General features: G+C 38.3%; 1 protein-coding gene across 1 annotated transcript in view; it reads left to right on the forward strand.

The window, feature by feature from the left end:
• MEGF10 (multiple EGF like domains 10) overlaps positions 1 to 23,408 on the forward strand; it is a 106,237-nt gene that overhangs the window by 23,268 nt on the left and 59,561 nt on the right. The window contains exon 4 of the mRNA XM_063088199.1: positions 7,448 to 7,540. Within this exon, the coding sequence (XP_062944269.1) occupies positions 7,448 to 7,540 (93 nt within the window). The remainder of the gene's footprint in view (positions 1 to 7,447; positions 7,541 to 23,408) is intronic.

Here is a 23,408-nt window from a genome sequence, read left to right on the forward strand (position 1 = left end):
TGGGTGGAGTGTTCCATAAATGTCAAGTAGGTCAAGTTGTTTGATACTTATGTACAAATCTATATCTTTTCTGATTTTCTGTCTAATTATTCTATCAGTTATTGAGACTGGTTATTCAAATTTCCCACTTTGTCTATTTCTTGTTACAGTTTTTGAAACTCTGTTAGATGTATAGATGTTTGGAATTACTATCTCATTTTCATGTGTTGAATACTTTAACATTATGAAGTGACCATCACTATCTATGATAGTAGTCTTTGCTGTGAAATCTTTTTTGTTTGATATTATTATAGCTACTTTAGGTTTCTTTTGATTAGTGTTATCATAGTATGTCTTTTTACATCCTTTTTACTTTTAATATATTTGTTTTTATATTTAATGTGTATTTCTTATAAGCAGCATATAGTTGGATCTTGCTTTCTTTATCCAATCTAACAATCTCTGTTCTTTAATTGAGATATTTAGACTATTTACATTTAATGTGATTAGTGATATAGATGGGTTTGCTTTATGCTTGTCTCATCTGTTATTGTTCCCATTTTTCTCTTTTCTGGTTTCTTTTAGGTTGAATATTTTTTACAATTTTATTTTATCTTCTTTGTTGGCTTATTAGCTATAACTCTTAGTTTTGTTGTTTTTGTGATTGTTTTAGGATTTATGGTACCCATGTTTAACTTTCCTCACATTGCAATTTAAGTCAAAATGGTGCTTCAGGGAGAGAATGAGACATGTATCTAATGGCAGGATTTTTAATTCCCATCACATCTTTTGACCATCACATTTGGACTTAGGTTATGACACCTTTACTTGAAAGGTATGGTAGAAGTTTTAAGTTCTTGTAGGTCCTCCTTATACATATGGGCCTTCAATTTATTTTGCTAGTATGGATGCTTATTTAATTTAGTAACTGACTCACTTGAAAGATCTCCCAAAAGGGCAGCATATTAGTTAGGAAACATGCTTTGCTGCAAGAAATAGAGACCTGAAAAAGAATCATATATATACTAGAGGTTTATCATCCTCATGTAAGATAAATCTGGAAGTAGGTGATTTATGGCATTCATTCATCCTTGCAAGGAATTCAGAGTGAAGGGTTCCATGATTCTTTTGGCCCTTCCTTCAGAGTTGATTTTTACAGAATCAGCCATTTTCCCACACACCAGGCATCAGGAAAGAGGAAGAAAAGGGGAATAGCATTTACCAGTTGAGTCTGTCTTTCTGCACTGTTCACTTCAATCTAGAAAGAGGGGCAAGAAAGGTAGTTTATTGCTGGTCACATTGCCATCCCTGGTAAGAGTGGCATTCTGTTAATAAGAGTTGAGAGAAGAATAGACACTGGGTATAATTAGCAATGTCTGTTAAGGACAATCTTTGTATTTGTTCTTAAGAGATATGAAAGCCATATTATGAGTGGAGGGAAAGGAATTTTGGGGATGGCATGTTTTTTTCATTGTATTTACCAAATGCAAACTTCTAGGGTCCTAGTGTTCTCTTGCTTGCTCCATAACTGATCAGCCATCTGTGTAGGTCACACATGTGGACCACTGGTGGTGTGGGGTAAGAGCCCCTCACCCCAAGCAGTAGGTTATGCAACTTTGGGGATGGGATGCAAGGAGGATGGGGTATGAGGCAGCTGTTTTTGGTCACTCTTCCCTGCAACTTTATTACAAAGGTGTCCTCTTCCTCAGCTCAAATGTTCTCTCTTTCTTGAGATCTTTCTTGATCTCACCCCAGTTGGAATTAATTGCTTCCTTCCCTTAGCTCCCACAGTATTTTTATTATAGCTTTATTGAAATATAATTCACATAGCATACAACTGAACCATTTAAAGTGTACAATTCAATGGTTTTTGGTATGTTCACAGAGTTGTATACCCATCACCCACAATCAGTTTTTGAACATTTTCCTATATCTGACTTCCTCTACAGACTAAGAGTTCCTAGTCTGCCATCTTAGCATCCATAGTAGTGTGGCAATGTGCCTGGTACATCAATAAATATTTAATTGAAGGAAAAGAGAATTTCCTTTCTTTTTTATAAACAAACAATAGGGTAATATTTGGAAACAAAAAAACAAAATGATTCCTTTCTGTACTGAACCTTTAGTAGCAATTAGATTTTGCAAAGACTTTGCATGTAAGTGGCCTCAGACAAAAGTGTGGGGAGGATAAAGTTTATCTTGAAAATCGACCTTTGCTTTCTCCCTCTTCTTCCTTTGAATCTTCTGACTCCTTGTCACCTAGTACACCCACCATAGTATCTGATCCAGCACACCCTCTACCGTCCTTTTCACCCTTGCCCCCCTCCCCACTCCCATTAAAACCCATCATAAGTTTGGGTCCACTGGGAGTCAGGGACCAGAGTTTAAATCTACTTTTGCCTTTAACACCAACTACAAATACTGGGGAAATTATTCCATTTTCCTTGTCTGTTTTCTTGTTTCAAAAATCCAGGAATGATGTTCAGTTCAGTAAAGTAACCTTTAAGTCTAAAATTCTATGTTTCTCTGTAGCAACTCACAGAATAAATGAGAGAAGACAAGATTTGTGACTTGCTCTTTATTTATAACATAAGAATAAACGGAACTTTTGAGGGAAGATGGAAGGTTTGTGTTTCCGTTAGGCAATTATTTTCAAGAGATATTTTTATCTTGGAAAAACTTTCCAAATTAATTGAAAAGAATTTATTATTTATATTCTTTAGGCCAATGGTATGTACTGTCTTTAGAGTTATAATTGCTTTATAAGGGAGTCTTTAGTTTGCCCACTCTTTTTTCTACCTTTTTGGCATCTCTAGGTATAAACCCAAAGGGAAATGTGTGTGGCAGAACAGAAAACTATTGAGTATAGTTAAGGGCTCTCAGTACTAAATCCAAGTATTTACAAGTGAAAGGAATGAGGTCTGTGGCATTGGTAATGGGATTTAAATGGATTTAGGAACTAAGGCTGAAATAGGAGCCTAATTAGAGAAGATTCCAGGGTCATCATGTCAGTTCTCACCTGTCCGTCAGGCAGACAGCCTGTCCACAGCTCTCACTTCAAAGAATGGCCTGTTCTTCTCATCAGTGTCTCTTGTCTCCCAGCTCTTCAGGGAAAAGATGCCTTGGCTGCCCCTTGCAACTTTATGTGTCTGTAGCTGTGTACTGAGCATGGGTTGAGATTCAGCTTAGATCTGGACTCTAAAAAAGGCTACTGAAGACTCAGAATATGATATTTAATAATTTTCTTAAAGAGACATGGGAAAAAAATCATATTGGATAGATCAACTTTGTTAGGGTTGTCTTGGTTTTAATGACCCTTTTTGAAATAAGAGGAAAGGACACAGGTATGGAATAAAACGACTATCTGCCCCTGTTGATGGGAGAGCCACACTTATAATGAGCCTTTTATTCCTGTCCTTGAGATCTAAGCTACTGAACATTTATTTGCTAAGGTAGACCTCTGTTCCTTTACTTCTTTTCTAATTCACTTCGGGATTTTCTACATGACAAATTCATGTCTTTAACCTACCTTGGTTTCTCATGTGGAGTTTAGTAGTCATGGAAACTCAGTGCCCAGGGTAGGTGGCATCCAAAGTTGAATGAGGGAAGATGAGGCTAAGGTAGGGCTCTATCTAGCTCAGCAAATCTCCTAGAGAGGGTCTGTGTCACTGCATATGCTATAGTCAGTGTTTCTACAACTTGGTGAGTTGGGACATCTGAGAACATAGAAAGTTCTATTCTGTTCTCCTCTGTGCTTCCCTTTGCTCCTGGCCGTCTTGTAGGTACTTGGTGAGGACTGTTGCTAGATATGGAGAGACCAGAGACAGTGGAGAAAGGGCATGGAGCAGAGATGGCAATTGTATGACAGTCTAAGGCTGGGTGACAATCCTGCACCATAGAAGTAGAATTTTGTGTTCTTTTAGAATCCATCCCAACAATGTTTCCCATCATTTGGATCATTATTTAACTTCAAGCTTCAGTGCTCAGAGGTGATTCCATCGGCTTTAGCTTTAATTAAGAAAAAGGAAATCATTAGGAAAGCGGATTCCCCCTTTCAATTTCTAATTAACTTACAGGCAAATTTGTTTTCTGCTAATGACCCATCCACATTTTGTTTCAGACTTTCACCAAATGTTAGGTCAAAGTTTTCATAAAAATAACCCAGATTTTAAAATTAATATTGTGGGATTTTTTTTTCCACCATCTATTATAATTGACTGGACTTCTTGGAATTCATTTCATAAACCACAGAGTTTGCACTATCAGGAATCAAACATGAGAGCATTTGTATGATTATTCATTGATCTCAGAACATTCTGAAGGAGGTCTCCTTTGATTCTGCATATAGAAACCTACTTATGCTTCTTTTTTTGGAATTAACAAACCAAGAGCAACAAAAAACAATGGATTGGGATCTAAGCATATGCAATCCTGATTCTTAACCCTATGGAATATATACTCAATTTATCATGTATTTATTTACCCATTTGAGTGTTACCTTGATATCATTGGAAAGGTGCTAGGCCTGCTTGCTTAATCTTACCTTTCTTACTTGTTGATTGAGGTGGTAGAGTGGAAATTATTTGGGGTCACCCTGGTGTTAAGAGCCAGTACAACTACAACTAAAACCAAATTTTAACCTGAAGCTTCTATGGTAACAATGCATATCAAGGAAGTAGTTTGTGGGGAAAGAAAGAAGATGAGTGGAAAAAGGTGGATAGGAAGAGAATAAGACTGAAAAAATGAAAGGAGTGAGAAGAAAGGAGAGCAGTGCATTGAGACCTGTCCATAGAATATCCAAACATTCTCCTCTTATAACCAGCCCCTTCTCAGATTATATGTGAAACCCCAGGTCGCTCTGACGGAATCCAGCTTCCTGGGAACCCAGAGGTTTTCAAATTCTCAAATAGTAGAATTAATTCTTTTGTCAAATGAGATCTTATATGGATGCCCAAGATATAAAAACAAAGTAGTATTTTATTAATATAAATTTACTGTATAAGTTAACATAACATTTATTTAGTATAAAATTACTTGTTGAGAACTACACTATTAAATAAGCATAAAAATCCGAAATTTGTGGACATGGGTGACACTTCTTTTTATCAGCCACCACATCCAATTTCTTTGTTTTGTTTTAAATATACAGTATCAAAGAAGTCTTGTTTCACTATTTAAAGGTAAATAGTATCTAGTTTTGAAAAACTAGAGATATACAAACAGCATTTTAAATAGCTTTAATATCTCGAAGGAGGAGAAATTGGTAAATTTGGATCTGAAGACTGTTCACTTCCAATACGTTGCAAACATAGATGCCATCAGTACATAGGACAAATGAGGCAAAGTCCTCTCATATTGACATATTTACAGTGGGTGCCAGCAGTCTCTGTAAGGTGGAGAGTCCTGTGTGCACGTGCTACCGTATCACACAGTGTGGTACAGTGTCCAGAGCATGCCCTGGACTGTTAGACGCGAACTTTCTGTGGCATTTAATTGAACTCTGCACCCTCGAGTATGGTAGTTTGCTGGCTTTAGGTATGCAAACACCTAAATCTTAAAGAACGAGCAGTATAGAGCTTTGGCCTTACAAATGAACAACATCTATTAGTTCAAACACATGGATTGAGATGGAAGGAGACACTGAACCCTGAGATGGGCACATAGTAACTTAACTCGGCAGTATAAGTCAACAAATTGTAGGGTCCGTGTGTTCATGTGTTACAGGCAGGTTCTGCTTTCAATTACAATTAAATATGAAATTGTCTGCATCAAATATTATGAGGTTGCTAAGCATTTCCTTGGAACTCAGGGTACAGTGTCAAAAAACTCTACTCTGGACCAGAGTCCCATGCTCACCAGGCCTGGCATCCCTCACTAAATTGCCACAGTGCCAAGGAATTATTCTGGTGGTAACAAGTGAGCTGTATTCCCTGAAATTTATGGTCTCTTTATTTCATTATGGTGTCCTCTACTTGATGATTTCTTATAACAAATTTATGCTTTTTGTTAGAATATTCCTACCTAATTCTCAGGATAAAGCCCTAACACCTTAATTTGGTTTTCAAAGTCTTTCTCTCTACCTTTTCAAATCTGTTGCCCCAAACACTGCACCCCAACAGAACTTCTCATTTCTATTTTTTTCTCTTACTTTTGCTTTCCCTTGATCTAAAATCCCCTTCCCTTATATCTTCTCGTGTGTAAACCTTTATAATCAAGACCTTAGAAGTCATCATTTTTGGCCCAACAATATTATATACACTGTGTATAGGTGTGTATATATGTACGTATACACACACACACCTACACTCTATACACACAATAGTGTATAAATCACATAAAAGGATATTTAATGACATGGAAATATTTCTGTCATTATATTAAATGGAAGAACAAATTGAAAAATATTGTGATTTCTTTTCTTTGGGGGTGGAATATATAGGAAAAAATTCCTGAGAGTTCTACATTCACAAAAATGTTGCTAGTTTGTGTCCCTGGAGAAGAGGTTTATTTTACTTACTCATGTTTTATGTTTGGGCAGTAAATCTGTTTTACTTTTGTAGTAATACATACATTAATAAAATGTATCTCTAAAGCAGAGAGTACCTTATACCACCCTTAAATAAAATTTTGGAATATTTGAACTCAAAACTCTTCCAAGTTGTCCTCACAATTACTCATATATCCAGGTATTTTAAAGGATGTTTGGCCAACATTAGCGGTGCTAAGGCGGAGGGTAATGCTGATGCTCAGCCCAGTGTATCTTTGATGCCCCTCACTGTCAGGCAACTGAACGGTGCTTTTTAAAATCATCAGACTGCCTGTTCACTCATGTTTGCAATGATGCCGCCCTTGCCTCCAAGGGTTGTGTCACACCTCAGATAGTCACTAATGAGACAGAAATGGAGATTTAATATTTCCCAAAGACCTGGGTGACGTTTTTTCAAATATTTTCCTCAACAGAAAAAGAGGATGCAATTCTACTGTGTCGTAGTTGTGAATAACATGTTCACAAAGAAATGCAACTATGGTTTCTGGTGAATGTATTATGTATTATGTGAGGGGACTTACCCCTCGGTCTGTTCTGCTCCTCTGGAGTCCTGTTGTCTTGCTTTGTGGTTTGTTTCTCCACATACACTCTTTCCGAAGCAAAGAGGATATATTTGGTACTCACTGATTTTTTAAAAAAATTTGGATTAGGCAATTTTCCTTAAAACTTCTTTCCTAATTTAGCATGAAGTAGAATTAAATAGAAGAAATGAAAGGATTTATTTGGACATATCAAAATAAGAAGAGGAATTGTGTGGTTATACAGCAGACTGTAAGAGGGCTGGGGAACGGATTGAAGAAAATTATCAAGCATGCATGTTGTTTTTAAGTGATACTTGAGACCGGGATGTGCAACAGCTGTGTTGTTGGCTTTTTTTTCTTGTGCCAACTTTCTTCATTTGATTGATTTTCTCTCTGACAGCCCACTGTGCTGATAAATGTGTCCATGGTCGCTGCATTGCTCCAAACACCTGTCAGTGTGAGCCTGGCTGGGGAGGGACCAACTGCTCCAGTGGTAAGTTTCCACCTGCTGCTGTCTGTCTCGGGATGTTTTTGCTGTATGGGCCCCCTTGTCTGCAGATTATCCTGAACCACAGTTTCCCTCTTCATCCCTATGCAGAGCATGGTGTGGATTGCAAATCCAACTCATTCATACAGTTCCTTCAAAATCTGTACATGTATTAAATACAGAACTGTTGTTAACTGAATATGAAGAAAAGCACTTGGACAGAGGGGGGTTGCAATAACCTGATACTCATACTGCTGTGAATATGGATGGATTTTCCAAAGTAGGGTCCAGAAGTTAGATTCCTCACTTCAGGAAGGCAGTTATGGTAACATAGCCATTATACTCTGCTGCTGTATTCACTTGTTGCTTTTCTAAGATACTTTCTTGGTGGATAAAATTTACCACCTGTTGGTTTTAACTCAGAAGTAAAATTGATATTTTTGATGCTAACATATCTATTTGTTTCTGAATTCTGAGATGCAAGCAATGAGTGCTTGCTCAGATAAATTTGGAGAGAAATATTTGCAATAAATGAAGGTTCGTGAACATTTTGGTACTTGTTAAATCAAATCTTAGTATATAATTGGTCATAGCGTGTAATTTGTCTCCATTATGTTAGAATTTTAATTTTAATTTTTTTTTTTTTTTTTTTTGTCTTTTTCGTGACCAGTACTCAGCCAGTGAGTGCACTGGCCAGTCCTATATAGGATCCGAACCCGCAGCGGGAGCGCCGCTGCGCTCCCAGCGCCTCACTCTCCCGAGTGCGCCACGGGCTCGGCCCAAGAATTGTAATTTTAAAATGGTGGTATTTTGGACTATAAGCAACACCTAAAATCCCATATTCATTATTATGAAAATTAAATGATGAAATGTTATGTAATATAGTTGCCTTTCTAAATTTCACAGTTAAAACTTAAGTCTTCTGGCTAATTCGATTCTACGTGTGTAATTGTGTCCACTTCCTGTTCTTTTCTACTTCTTTTTTGCCTTGAGAAATGTGAGAGAGAATTGAGGTGCAACTTAACTGTAGTGCACAAATTTGTTCTCACTGCTACCAAATAATTTTCTGAAACAGTCTGAAAGGATGTTAAGCTGTCTAGATAAGCTGGCTTTAAGAATTTTACTTGCTTCCTTTGGGATTGGTGAGATTACTCTTTATCTTGTTTCAGACTTGTGATCTCTTAGCTCTCCCTGAAGAAATATCTCCAGAGGAAGCCCTCATGCTGTCTGGGCACAGAACACTTGTTGTGAAAGAGCCTTTTTATTGCACCTTGAACAGGAATTGTGTGTGTGTGTGTGTGTGTGTGTGTGTGTGTGTGTCTTTCTGCCTCTGACAGGCTTCTCAGTTCCAATGTCTTGCAGGGTTTTGTTTTGCTTCTGCTGGAAATCAGGAGCAGAGTGGGCATTTTGTTCCCATGCCATTGAGGCAGAATGTTTGGGATGTGGGATTTGGCTCATGTCCACTTTTCTGGCTGACTGACCTCAAATGTGATGTTGCTTTCATTAACTTTTCCAGCTTAAAAATCAATTGTGCCTAGACATTTTGAAGAAAAATAACATTATTATAAACTAGTGGGAAAGGGAAGAGTGGGTGTATTCTTCATTTGAGAAATGAGGTTTGTTACTAATTCCAGGGAAAGAATACTGTGGGATAATTTCAGTTGTATTCATATTTTGTCTCCAAAGAATTGTGGCCTACCTCAAGCTAAGGGATCAGACCGAAGAGCGTTTGTGTAAAAAAAAAAAAAAAAAAATAATGCCTACATGGGTTTCAGACTCTCTAGAACTGATTCAGGCCTTCTAGAAAATAAAATGCTCCTTTATTTTGGAGTTTACTGACTTTTGAATGAAGACTCTAGAATTCTGAGATTATATGTTCTTTTAATACTGGAAGATGATATTGAGACAACTTTTAGTTTATTTTCTATGATTCAGTTTACATTTTGGCTATACAGTGAACAAAAGCATAAACACAAACAGCTGTTTGAAGTCTTTAAAGATATTCAGAGGAAAACATTTCTGACTCCTCTTTCAAGCACGTAAGAAAATGCTGTTCTGAGCTGAATCACTACCTGCGTCTTGCTACTTTGTTTTTATCTGTGGCAGTTATATTAATATCAGAAAATGTATAATTTTGTTTATTCTTGAACAGGTAATTCTGGAAACAAAGTATATGCTGTAGTAATCTACTATGTAGCAGAGTTAAAATGGCCTAATTTCCAAGGACTCCATTTCTCTTCCTCTCTGGTTATTGTTATGTATAAATTTGATGATGTATGTTGTATCCATAAAATGATTGTTTGGATAATTAGATTGGCTCCTTGTACCAGTCAGGGTCCAAACAGGAGACAGAAACCACAGTAATTTTTTTTGGAATAAAGCTTTTATTTTGGAACAATTTTAGATTTACAGAAACATTGCAAAGACAGCCCATATACCCAAACCCAGTGGGTAACTGGGGGACCATTGTTAAACCTCTTAAATTGCCATTAGTTTGTCAAAACTGAGAAACTGACATTAGTAATTAATTAGTACTTAATTAGTATTTAATTACTATTAAATGTACTCCAGATGTTATCTGGATTTCATCAGTTTCCCATTAGTGTCCTCTTTCTGCTCCAGATTCAGTCCAGGGCACCACACTGTACTTCACTGTCATGCCTCCTTGGTCTCCTGTGGTCTGCAACAGTTTCTTAGTCTTTCCCAGTTTTTCACAACCTTGATAGTCCAGAGGAGGATAGGTCCAGCCAGGCATCCTGTAGAATGTCCCCCAATCTGTGTTTGTTTGGTGGTGTTCTCATGGTAAGACTAGGTCTTTGAGTTTTGGTAAGAATACCACAGAGCCGAAGTGCCCTGCTCATCACACCCTATCATGATAGTCACATGACTATCTGTCGATGTCATCATGTGGTTGACCTTCATCACTTGGTTAAGGCAGTGTTTGCCAGCCTTCTCCACATAGTTACTACTCTTTCCTTTTCCTACTCTATTTCTGTGGAAGCAGGTTCCTAAGTACTCTGATGGGTAAAGGGCAGGAAGTAAGCTCCATATCTTTGCCGTAGGCAGCACCTAATCACACCTGTGTTATTTGGAATTCTTCTATAAGGAAAATTTGTTTCTTCTTCCCCATTTATGCAATTATTTATTTATATCAGTATAGACTTATGTATATGTATTTAATATTTTGGGTTATGTAAGTCAATATTTTATAATCTACTTTGTTGCTCAGATTGTTCTAGCTTTGGCCATTGTATCTTTTTGACATGCCCCATCCTTTTGATTTTGAGCACTTCCTTACTTAGTGGTACTATGAGATACTCCAGGCTCATCTTGTATTTTTCCTACCCTAGTCCTTGAAAGCCATTTCTCAAAGGACCCCGGTTCCTTTTGTTGGAGAATGGTATTTAGAAACCAAGATCTGGGTGTTGGGTGTGCTCATTGCTACTGGGACACATAGTGAAAGGAGAAAGTTTAATATAAAGGATTATTAACTAACTACAACAGAGATTGGAGTAATAAGAGATTGGCTAGTAAGAAGTAGAAAGAACTCTAAAGAATATAGGAATAGCAGATATAAAAAGCAGCCACTACCTCTAGTAGCTGAGATTGAATGCTCAAAGAAAAAGTCTCACTAAGGCTGTGATCCAGACCTTGTTAGAGAGGGCATAGCCACAGCTTACTGAATGGCAGAGAGGTTGCTGCGGTACTGCTGTAGAACTTGCTGGAAAACTGCTCTCTGGAACTTGCTAGAAATCTGCCCTATAGGGTACTTGAGAAAGCTCTTCATGGAGAAGTGTCTCACCAGAAGCACTCTGCTACAAAAAAGGGGAGTTGTTGGCTGATGGGTGCTGCTAGCCACCATGTACTGTAGGAGCTGGATGCTGGAGAAGCTGTCCTTGCTACAGGATCTTGGTGCTAGAGAAACCACATGTGATGCAGAAACAGAGCACTGGGAAAGTGGTAGGTGCTATGGGAGCCAGGTACTAGGGAAGCCATTGGCACTGTTCTTACCCTACAGGAGCTGGGTGCTCCAGGAGCCAGCTGAGCTAGCACACTGGAACCTTCTGCAGTGTCTCTCTAGCACCCTCTGCTGAAAATGCTTAACATTCGGCCCGCTGGCAAAAGAATAAAAAGCTCATCTATATTTGTAGAGCAGGCAATGAAGGATAAATTCAGAGCCCAGAGGCAATAAATTGGTAGCTATAGCAATGCACCTCTTTGTTTACTTAGTTCCTATATGTGGTCTTCTACACACATTTGAATTCCTTCACATCAACAGAACAACTCTGTATTTCCACTTAATGTGATAGAGCTATCCAACTTATAAGCAAAGATGTTCTCGCCATCTTGCCAAAATGAGGAGACGCAAGTCCCAACCATTGTATCTGTTGCTGGTTATATTAATTAAAAACAAAAACAAAAACAAAATCAGCTGCAGTTCTACTGAATATTCTATTTCCTAAATACTAAAGTTAACTTCCAACAACATGTATGCAAAATAAAATAAAAATGGAAAAAAAAGAGGAAAAAAGAAAATAGCAAATAAAAATAAACACATACATATAACAAGCAAATAGAACATGTTAAACGCTACTACAGGCCTCTTGTAATTGGTCACAAGACTGTAATTGATATCCTTCTATCTCCCAGTCCATATTTCCCTCATCCTCAGCCCAGACCTCAGCTGCTTAAGGTGTTTTACCTGGTGGAGTGGCTTAAACCTTCATTTCTGAAGAGTCTGAGTTCCCATTTGTCTTGCCTTTTTTTGGTTGTTGACATTTTCCATTAACCTTTACTACTGGGCATGGAAGTGTTAAGAGGTACTCCACAGAATCTCTGGATTCCAGACATAGTTTTCCTTTCACTCATGTGTAGCAGCGGCCCAATTTCCTATTGATAATCAGGATCGATCACTCCAGCCAGAAGAGTAATTCCTTTTATTGATATTAGAAGACTAAAATTACCAGATGGCAATCAATTGATAACTATTCCATATAGTTATCTTTTTTTTTTTTTCCTTCCTAAAATACATGGGAGGTTAAGGGATTGACAAATACTTTCAAATGTACATAAAGACTTCCCTTTGAGATTTGATATGACTGTTTATCTTGTCGGTGGAGGGAAGGGTTCCTACCTGTGTGATACAGTCAGTGTTTCTGAGTCTCAATGTATTATCTATGTAAAAAACTGGGTGTGTCATAGAATCGTACAAAGTTTGTTACCCTGGAATGAAGTCATGATTAACTTGACTAGACTCTGACATATTGCTTCTTTTAAAATTTGATTTAAATGATTTTTTATAAACACACACACATATTTTACTTTTATTGGCATTCTAATATATACCCTCTCCTGTGTGATGAATGACATTAATCTATCTTATCCCATCTCCTTCTTCCCTCCCCTCTTTCTTGCTCTTTCTCTGTTCTCTCCTCTCACCTCCCCCCCAATCAATCAATCAATCAATCTGTCCATGCACCAATCCTCTATCCCTCTTACCCCTTTGCTGGATGATAAACAACTCCTGGAGGCAGGGCCCATGTGTTATTAATCTCTTTAGCCTCTACTGTGCCTGGCATGTGGTTGGAGCACAGTAAATATTTGTTCCATTTAATTAGGTCGAATGGACCATATGAGTCTGTATGATTCTGGGAAGGTTATTCATGTGTTCATTTTGTGAACTTTCATTGAGTGATTACTGTGTCAAGGCACTCACTGTATCAGATGCCAGGATACAGGAACAAATGAGGAATGTATGCTGGTCTCACAGAGCTCATAGCTTTGGAGAAAGGTAGACAGAGCTGTAAGGAAGAGACTATCCTCAGTAGAAGAGGCAGACTGAGGAAAGCTAAATGGAGTTGGGGAAGGTGTCGAGAGGTTTTCAGAGTGGACAAGTGCAAGAAGGGCTTAGTGTGATGCTGGGGACAGAATGCAGCTTGCTATGGGGTGAGAGGTAATGAAAAGAAGATAATAAAGTGTAAACCACTCTTCCAGGAAAGGGAGCAAAGAAATAGGGAGCCAGTAAGAAGTAAATGTTGGATCAGGAAAAAGTTTGTTTGCTTTTGTTCGTGTTTTAAGATGAAAAAGACTCAAAGGCTAAGAGGTTGGTGAAAGAAAAGAGGGAGAGGCTGGAGACCCAGTTGGGAGAAGGGATCATTTAATTGAGGGAACAGGTTCCTGAGAAGATAGCTTGAGACATGGGATGGAGTCTGGGCACCGATGGAGGATTAACAATAATGGGAAGCACTACTTCCCATTCCCAACAGAATGAGGGTGGAAAGAGTGGTTGGAGCAGATGTAGGTAGGTTTCTGGGTGTCAGGGGTGCTGGTGGGCAATGGGAGGAGAATCTGAGGGTGTTTATATTAGATGACCTTTCTCCTCTTGGTAAACTGGCAGGAGAAATAATCTGCTGATAGTAAGGGAGGCAGAAGTTGGGTCACATTGATGGTGCTGATAGTAATAGGTCACCTTTATTTATTGAACACCTAGTACGTGTCAGGTGTCATTGTACGATCTTTACAGGAATTACTCCATTTAATATAACGCGGTTACAATGATTGTTCCTAGTTTACAGATGAGGAATCAGAGGTGCAGAAAAACTAAGTGATTTGTCTGAGTTTATATCTCTAGTCAATGGAGTCAGACTCCCATTTCATTCAGAGCCAGCAACTTTAGCCGCAGTGGTATGGTGCCTCCCGAAGTTGGCAAAGAGGTTTAGTGAAAGTAACAAGAGTCAGCGCCAGTGAGGGAATGAGAGCAGGAGGCAGGAACGGACAACACTGGACAAATTTTAAAATAAATCTCCTGAAAGATGTTGAACACACGTTAACATTAGAGATGATGAATTTATAATGGCAGCAATCTGGAATTTCCTCATTTGTAATATTAAGAATGCTGAACCAGGTAATATTTATGATCCTTTTCAAGACTGTGATTCTATGTGTGATTTACTTTAATAAAAATATATACCAATTCCTGAAACCTTTCTTTGTTTTGGAAACCCTTTAAACCTTTTCTATGAGTAGCAATAACACACTTGTATTACTGACCTATATAATTCTATTTATAATCTTCTAAGCATCTATAGAGAAATCAATTTCTCCTGTGGCTATAGGGCACAACTGGGAGAGTCCTGAATTAGCTAGCATTCAGCAGGCAGCAAATGCTTGTTCCCCAGGCTCTTTGCTTTTGACATCAGTACAAAATAAAGGAAAAAAACGGAAATTAATTTTGGTCTAGAAAATCCAAACTGGGGTTTTATTTAGTCACTAATAGCATTTCTAGTTAAATGCACTTGGAAGTAGTGAAAAGATGCCTAGGAGGCAAGACTAGCTCAAACATTTTCAGGGACAACAGAAGGAACACTGGTAACCTTTTGTACAAAGCAGGCGTGCTGTGCAGCGTGGAGTGAGGAATGAGGCTTTGCCTGCAGGATATTCGAATGGGGGTGTCCATGTGAAGGATATTACAAGCCAGAAATCATAAGGCACAAAAAGCTGACACATTGTCCCGCAAGGTCTGCCGTGAAGGTTTATGGACTGGACACAATAGTGGGATCGATGCTGTCTGAGGAGAAAGACACTGGAAGCCCAGTCCCCATAGCAAGTCATTAACGTGCCCATCACACTGTCAAGAATTGCTCTAGGAATGAGGTTGATGGAGCAGCAAGAACAGGAGTAGATCATTTGGGCTCACTGCTTTGGGAGGCAGGACGTTGATGGTAGGTAGGAAGGTTTGAGCTCTGGATGGTTCCTGAGAACTGCCCCAAAGGCAGTTTCACTGATGGACCATCCCAATAGTTTGGTAGAGGTCACAGACAGAAACTGCTGACTTTGCCTTTCTGAAGGAATCTGAAATCTGGGCTGTTCTTGGCCACTTTCTGGAGGGGCAGAGAACTGCCACTACCCGCCTCAAACCCCCGTCCTGGAATGGAATTGCCATTGACCTAACTGCTCTTCTTCCAGTGAGGTTTCTGTGCCTCACTTTCCCTCAATCTTAAAATAAGGATAAATAAAGATAAGTAAGTATCCACCTCACATGCTTGTGAGGATTAAATGACACAGTACCTGTTAAGCGCTCAGCTCTGTGCCCAGCCCTGTAATAATGGCAAGTAAATGGTACTTGTGGTTCCCTGCATAAGAGACATAGCTTCCACCGCGCTTTGCACCAGTCTAGTCTTTTGACTAGAGAGCGGCTGGGACAGCTCTTTGTGGAAATCCATCTTGTCCCACGGGCCACACGCTTCTTTAGCTGTGCCTCTTTTTGTCCACAGTTGCTTGCCAGGAACTTCCCCAGACAGAAGCCCCAGTGGAAAAAGATGGTTTTTGTATTATTTACAACCCCTGGTCATGGAGGTCCTTACCAGATGAATTCAGATCTGGTTCATGTTGCTTCTGGCATAGTGAGAATACGATAGACTTTTCATTACTCGTGCTAGAGAGTTCATGTGCAGTGGCTGTAAGATGAGGATGGGCTGTCATGCTAATTAAATTCATTACACATTACTGATTTTTTTAAAACTTTGTGCAATGTCCATTTATCAGCAAATCTTCTTGCTTCACCTCCAAAATATATCGAAAACTAACCTCTTCTCACTCTCTTTACTGCTGCCACTCAAACCCAAGCCACCATCCTTTCTTAACTGGCGATGACCATAGTCTCCTTGCTGGTCTCCCTGCTTCTCCCCTGGGCTCCACTAGAGTCAATTCTCTCTATTGAGACCAGAGTGATCTTGTAAAAATGTACTTCAGAGCCTGCTGCTCCCCTTCTCAAAACTGCCCAGTATTTCCCATTGTTGTTAGAATAAACCCCAACGTCCTGACTGTGATTTACCAAGCTGTGCATAATCTGTTACTCCCTATTTCCCTGACCCTTTCTCATCCTGCTGCCTTTCAGGATATCACACTGCTTGGCCTCTGCCTTCCTTTATTGGAACACACTTGTTTTCTTTCTGTCTTTGCTCTTGATATCTCCTCTGTCCGGAGTACTCTCCTCCCTGGATCTTTACATGGCTGACTTCGTTAGGTCAATTAGATCTCAGCCTAGGTAACACCATCATAGAGAGACTTTCTCTGACCTCTCCGTATACAAAGACTTATTCTCCATCACATCTCCTTGTTGACTTCTTTTATGGCATTCTCTGAAAATATTTGATTTGTTTACTTTTTTGTCTGTCTGTCTTCCCCTTCAGGATGTAAGCCCCGTAAAAACAGAAATATTTGTCTGTTTTATTCCCTGCCGTCTAGCTATCACCTAGTGTCTAGCACAGTGCCCAGCACACAGTAATGCTCAATAAATATTTGTGGAAGGAAGGAATGAAGGCATAAATATGCCAGGAGCAGTAATGGATGTAAAATTGAGATATGAGAGATGGGTAAGACACTGCCCCTCCTTTCAAGGTGCTTTCAATTTAATAGACGAGCTGAGGTGTGTAACAAACAGGCAGAGCGTCTGGAGAAGCCAAGGAGGGAGTGAGCAGTGGTCTTCTAGAGAAAGGGCTTGGCTTGACTTGAAGTCTTTTGTTCAGTGGCCTTAAGGTGGCTCAGGATCCTGTGGCTTCAGGATTCACTTTGGCTATATGCAATGCAGACACATTCATCCTTGGTGACTTGGCAGAGGATTCTTTGCCCCCAAACTGGCAACTGCAATGGAATTGTAGAAGCCAGGCAAGATGTACTAGACGTGGTTTCCATGAACTTTGAGGAAGATGTGGATCTGGGAGCTCCTTACCCTCGAAAGAGAAAAGACTATAGCATAAGCCTCAAGGTTATTACTCAAAAGGGGGCGTGACTTCTGAAATGGTGGCCTCTGTGACTAAGAAAATTGTTTGAAAGTCAGCCTTTATTTGAATGGAGAATGCTTAATTATTCCATCTAAACTCTCACAAATTACTTCTCAAGGTGGAAATTCTGTATGACAATATGGAATTTAGCTGTTAATTTGTACCCAAATGGAGTAGGAGCAGTAAGAATTAGGCTAAGAAATTCAGACTACAAATTACTTCAGATCACACAGCAGTGAGTAGAATTTCATTGACCTTTTTAGACTTCCCTTTTATCAAGTAAATAGCAGGAAATAACTTAGCCCAAGTTTTAAAAAATGTTCATATGGGGAACAGAAATATTAGATCATAAATCTTTATAGTTTCTTTCATCTAAACATGTAAGAACCATTTTCTCACTGCAGTTATGTGCTTCCTGGCTGGTCAGCTTAGAGTGAAATAATGACATGCATTAGGTGGTCCTGTAGATTCGCCTGTTAACCTTTCCTGTGGTCTAGGCCACTACCCAGTTTTAGAGCCACGTATACCTTGTGTCAGGGAATTAGTTGTCAGTGGGCTGAAATGAAGGATTCTGGTTTATTTTGTAGTCCCGTGTCTTTCATGGCTATATGATTTCTTATTGTTTGTCATGTGTCAAATTATTTTTTTAAATACCTGAAAATTTCCTCAGGGCAAAATTTAAAAAAAAAACGAATCTCTTTTTCTCCCTTTTTGGTCAAAGTATCTTCTAATTCACAGACAATCTAGTTGATTTTAAAGAGTTTGAACATTTGTGCCTGTAGCCCGAAGCAAATTAAACCTGCTTGCAATGTATAAAACTACTAAAGAGTAGAAGCAATAAAATAATGATATTTATCCTCGTTGTAAAGATGATTCCAGTAGAGTATATAGCAGAGGTTATAAGAACACAGCTCTTGGCCAATAAATGAATGATATATTAAAATTCTGTGAAAACAATAATTTTACCACTCAATACTGTTGCACAAAACTAGTGGAGGTAACTTTCAAAGAAAGTTTAAATTTTAATGGAATTGATTTGAACTTGATGTTAGTATTTAACTGGGAATTTTTGTTCATACATTAAACAAAAACACCTTTTTTTGTTTGTATGTTAACAAAAACTGTATTAAATCTTTCAGACCATCCAGTTAGCATCGAGAGTTCTGGGCCTAGTTTTCCTACAGTGGAATTTTAGACAAATCACTTAAGACCTCTGCCCTGTAGATAGTAAGTATTTGCACAATGGTTGGTCTAGATACTTGTCATCCAATACTCTCTTCAAACTTCACCTCCTCTGAGAAGCCTTCTCTTCCCTTCCTTTCTCTCCTCTGCCCAAGGGTACAGAGGATATACGTTCTCTCTGTTCCTCAGCCTCCTGTGCACTGTAACAATTAGCACATTCCTTTGGGACAAATGTCATTGTGGGCCAGTCTCTTCTAATAGATAATGAAATTCTAGCTATAGTACATGTCTTTGTCAGGAGTGAGTATTAAGTGTTCGATAAATAGAATGTAGTAGCCACAAAAGATGCATAATAAATTTTTAATGAAAGAATAAATGAGCAAAAGAATGAAATATGACAAGACTTTATAAAGCAAGACATCCTATAATGACTTCCAAGGTTGTTATTATTTTGACATCCATGAATAAATGTAATCCCCTAAATCTCTAACATAAGCCCATCCTACAATTTATAGCCTTCAGATTTCCTTGCACCGTAAAGACGGTCATCAGTATGCTCACATAGAGAGACATCAACATTTACATTTAGACACCTTAAAGAATAAACTTTTCACACCCTTTTTTTCTGGTTCATGATTTAAAATAAGCATGCACTGAAGTTATATAATGATAGTTCATACTTTAAAAAGTTTATTTAACCAATTTTTTTTTAAAGAATAAAAGCTCTCTCTCAGACACTAAATAAAAACGTGAACAGCACTGGGTGGCTGTCCACGGTGACTGCTGGCACCCTGTCAGCTTTCCAGAGGGACTTTGACATGTGAAGGACATGGGGTTTAGTGCTTTCAGAGGATCTGGAAAATTCACTTTTATTGTTCTTCTTCATGGATGGAGAAGCTTTACAAAGTTGTTTTATTTTTAAAGCGCTTGATGTTTTGAATGAGGATCTTTTCTTCTCCATCCACAAAGGGAATGACACACCACAGCCTTGTTAGCCTGAAGCACAAGGAATGAAGTCGCAGGGAGATAAAAGACCCTGAGGGAACCAAGGCTTAAGAAGACAGGGTGTGTGTTTCAGGAAGAACCATGTTTTTCTGTCCTTTGATACAGTGGAAAATTATTTTGGTCTCTTCTAAAAGACACTCACTCTGTAGAGAAATTTTCTTGAAAGTGACTTATTTGTACTTTGCCTGTATATTAAAATATGAAGGGTTGAATTTTCTTTGCTATTAATTTCTCTGATCATCATGGATTTTCCTATGTTTAAAGTCAATGGAGAATATCACAGCTCAACTTCATGTAAAAATATATTTTCAAGTCAGTATTTCGACTATGATGTATTGAAATAGATACTTGACATTTATATGTTGAGGGCACTTATAGTCTTCATTACTCAAACAGCAACCCTGGTGAGGTTAGTTATGTGTTATAAAGCTGATGTCTCTTTCCCCATGATGAACTTTAGTGCTAAGACTCAATATGTTATCCTGCTATAAGTATCTGGTACAGATATATCCCCAAGGTTCTTGACCCCCATATAATTCTACAAGGAGACTTAGATTCCAGAGGTATTAAACCAAGATTAAAAAAACAAAAAACAAGAAAATCCCTGACCTGCTCAGTTCATCTACGGTTTGTTTAGACCTAATACAAGTACACAGAACTGGGTACTTCTTCTGCTCTCTGTAATTCAGAACCAGTTGCTTTAAAGAAGCATTTTAAAGTTCAAAATGTGTTTCAAGGTTGCTTCCATGATCTTAGTTGGTGACCCATGGGCATAGATAAACTGAGGCAAAAATAGTGAGATTGTTTGGTGCCTACTAATTTGGCCAGATTCTCCAGATTTTCTTTATTTCTTTATCATAAGGTGAATTTTACTAAGAAATTCATGCGTTTGTCTCTCCTTTTACATTTCTGGGCGCCATGTACAAACCTACACCTCTGCAAGTGGAAAATTTCTAAATCCAGTTTTTAAATGGCAACTAAGAATAGGATGAAAGGTAGCTCTGGGTTTCTTTGCAGGCCTGAGCTTTTTCCAGTTGGCTTTGTAAAAATGGATAAAAGGTCCAGGGCTTGCTTTTTACTTTGTAGAGTTACTGGGCAATTTTATTTTTGAAATTTGCCGTGTGAAAACCAAACTGTCCTTTCTGACATGAATGATTCATACATGAAAAACAGATAATACAAACCAATGTCAGGCCTGTCATTCTAGCTTCCTATACAGCCAGAGGATGTTTATCCATCGCCTTCTTTTTCCTGGGGTGAGATATTCAAACATGTAAAATTTCTGCTGCTACTAGGTCTGTGCTGTGTCTCACATAGCAACAAGTACTTTTTGTGTAATTAGTGTGATCCGCCATCCTCATTTTACAAAAAGAAAATTAAGTATAACAAAGGTCAAGGACTTGCCCAAGAGTCTATCGATGTGAAGTGGCCATGGAGACCCAGGTCTGTCTAATGTTAAATAGTTATACTTCCTTCTTGAGCGAGCTAGTGATTGAAGAATTTTGTAAAAAGGTGAACTGGATGGTAAACATAACTTCTTTCTCTAAGGGCAAAATGATTTCATCCTTTCCTTGTGGTTTTTTTTTTGGCTGTAGGAGACCTTTGGATGAGACAATGTATTAATGTGTTAATGTATTATTCCTTCCTTCAGAGCACCTCTCAATCTGGTGTTTCTGTTTACCTCTAATTGTGTTTGTTTCCTTGTCCCTTGTCTACGTGAAGACAAGAGATTTACTATACCCTCTCCATGCGTTCAAAGACTTTTTTGATGCCTTGTTTTTTGTCAATACATGTGTCATTGTAGACATGTTGGGGTATTCCTTATCAAAACTATTCTGATGCACTTGCAGCTAACGCTTTGAAGCCTGGGAACTGTCATTGTAAGCAAACAAGTAATATTTTTCAGATAAACAGCTGTAGACTTTTGTCCTAGAATGCTCCCCTTTGAAAACAAGGCAGAAGCAGTTAATCTGCACTGACTGCGACTGAATAATCGATGGCCACCCTTTGTTTAGTATGGTCAGTGTGGTGTAGGGGAAGATGGCAGCTTTCGAGGCATCATATTGTTAGGTTTGGTTGAACCCTTGCTTTTGCCACTTGAATGATAAATGACTTATTAGTATCTGAGTTCATTTTGCACATGGAAACGTTGGAATAATTATACCCAACTCATTGACGTTTAAATAAAATAGCTGCATAACGTCCTTCACAATAAAATAATGCCTGCCACATGTTATAAACTCAGTATATCTTAGAATCCCTCCGTCCTCCCTGCCCCATATTCTTTGCATGGAAAATTGGGCTGAGGGTTTTAAGCGGGTTAGAGAGGAGAATGTAACTAGAAGTTTTATGATGTTATGGGTTTCCTTGCTTATGAAAGTTATAGTGCTCTACATTCACAACCACTTTCATTCATCCACCAGATATTTCCTGAGTGCCGGCCAAGTGCCAAGTACCATGTGGGCCTAGTTTTCTGGTTGGTGTACTCCTAAAGTTAATGACATCAACACTATTTTCATAGAAAGCGTTCTAGCTTTTTTAGTTTGCGTAGAATCATTGCCAACTTATAGAAGCTCTTCAAATCTGACCATCTTCTTAATTTAATTTGTCCTTTGAGAATGTCCTACGTTTTCACTACTGAGGTAATTTCTTATTCCCAGTGCCCCTAAATATTGAGCCATTGGCTGATTCCAAAGCCTTGCTCAGTGAATTGTTGTCATTTGCTGCTCTGCCTTAACAGATCATATTAGATGAAAACAATAATCGTGGGATATTATATTTTACCAAACATGTAATTTCAGTTCTTCAGGAGTAGAATGGTCTTATGTAAAGTGCTTGGACTTTTGTGTGCAGGGAGTCTTGGATTTGAATACTAATGATACCACTTACTAGTTGGGTATTTTGGGATCTTTTACTTACATGATTAATTCTAAATATCCTCTGTGTGCTAAATGTTATAAGGATATCCGCCTTGTCCTAGCTGTTGTGAGGACTAGAAAGAGGTGCATAAAGCATGAAGCACAGAGCCTGGCATGCCATAAATGCTCAGCAGACAGAACCATTGAAAAAATAGCTTATTGCTTACTTTTCTCTCACTGCCAAAAGGATACACATTTATTATAGAAAATTAAGAAAATCTGGTTACACCAAATGAATGAAAGAAAAATCACCCACAATCTCAAGACCCATAGATACTCAGTGGTTCCATTTTACTGTAGAGCCTTTCATGGTCCTTCTGTCTATCTTTCTCATTCTCCACCTTTTCCTGCCTTACCCTAGATATTAGGTTCAACTGTATGCAATTGCTGGTATTTGACCATTTTTTACTTAGATTAATGACAGTTTCATCTGGTTCATTCTAATATATTGCTAAAATTGGATCATATGGTACATACTGTTTTTTAATCTACTTCACAATTATGATATTGCAAACATCTTTCCAGTTAATTAAATATTCTTCTGTAACGTTACTTTTAATTGATGTGTAGTATTCCACTGAATGTTAACACCAAAATTTTTTCACCAGTCCCTTGTTATTGGAAAATGATGTTGTTTTCAATTTTTTGTTATTATAAGTAGTGCTGGGATAAACATCCTAATAGCTTTGCAAGGAGTGAAACATAGTGGTTTTGAACACAGACTCTGGAGACAGGAGATCTGTGCTTAATCCCTCACTGCCTATTTAACTTTGAGCACGTCACCTGGATTTTAATTTCTTCATCTATAAAATGGTTATAACAATAGTACCTACTTCATCAGGTCACTGGGAGAGTTTATGTATCTCAAGTGCTTAGAACAGGGCCTGTGGACACATTTAAGTATTATTAATGAGTTAGGTATGTAGATATTATGAATTGTTATTATCTTTATATGATATATGTTTATTTGGGGGGGGGGAAATCCCC

The sequence above is a fragment of the Cynocephalus volans genome, chromosome 2 (assembly GCF_027409185.1).
Source record: "Cynocephalus volans isolate mCynVol1 chromosome 2, mCynVol1.pri, whole genome shotgun sequence".
In the NCBI taxonomy this organism is placed as follows: domain Eukaryota; kingdom Metazoa; phylum Chordata; class Mammalia; order Dermoptera; family Cynocephalidae; genus Cynocephalus; species Cynocephalus volans.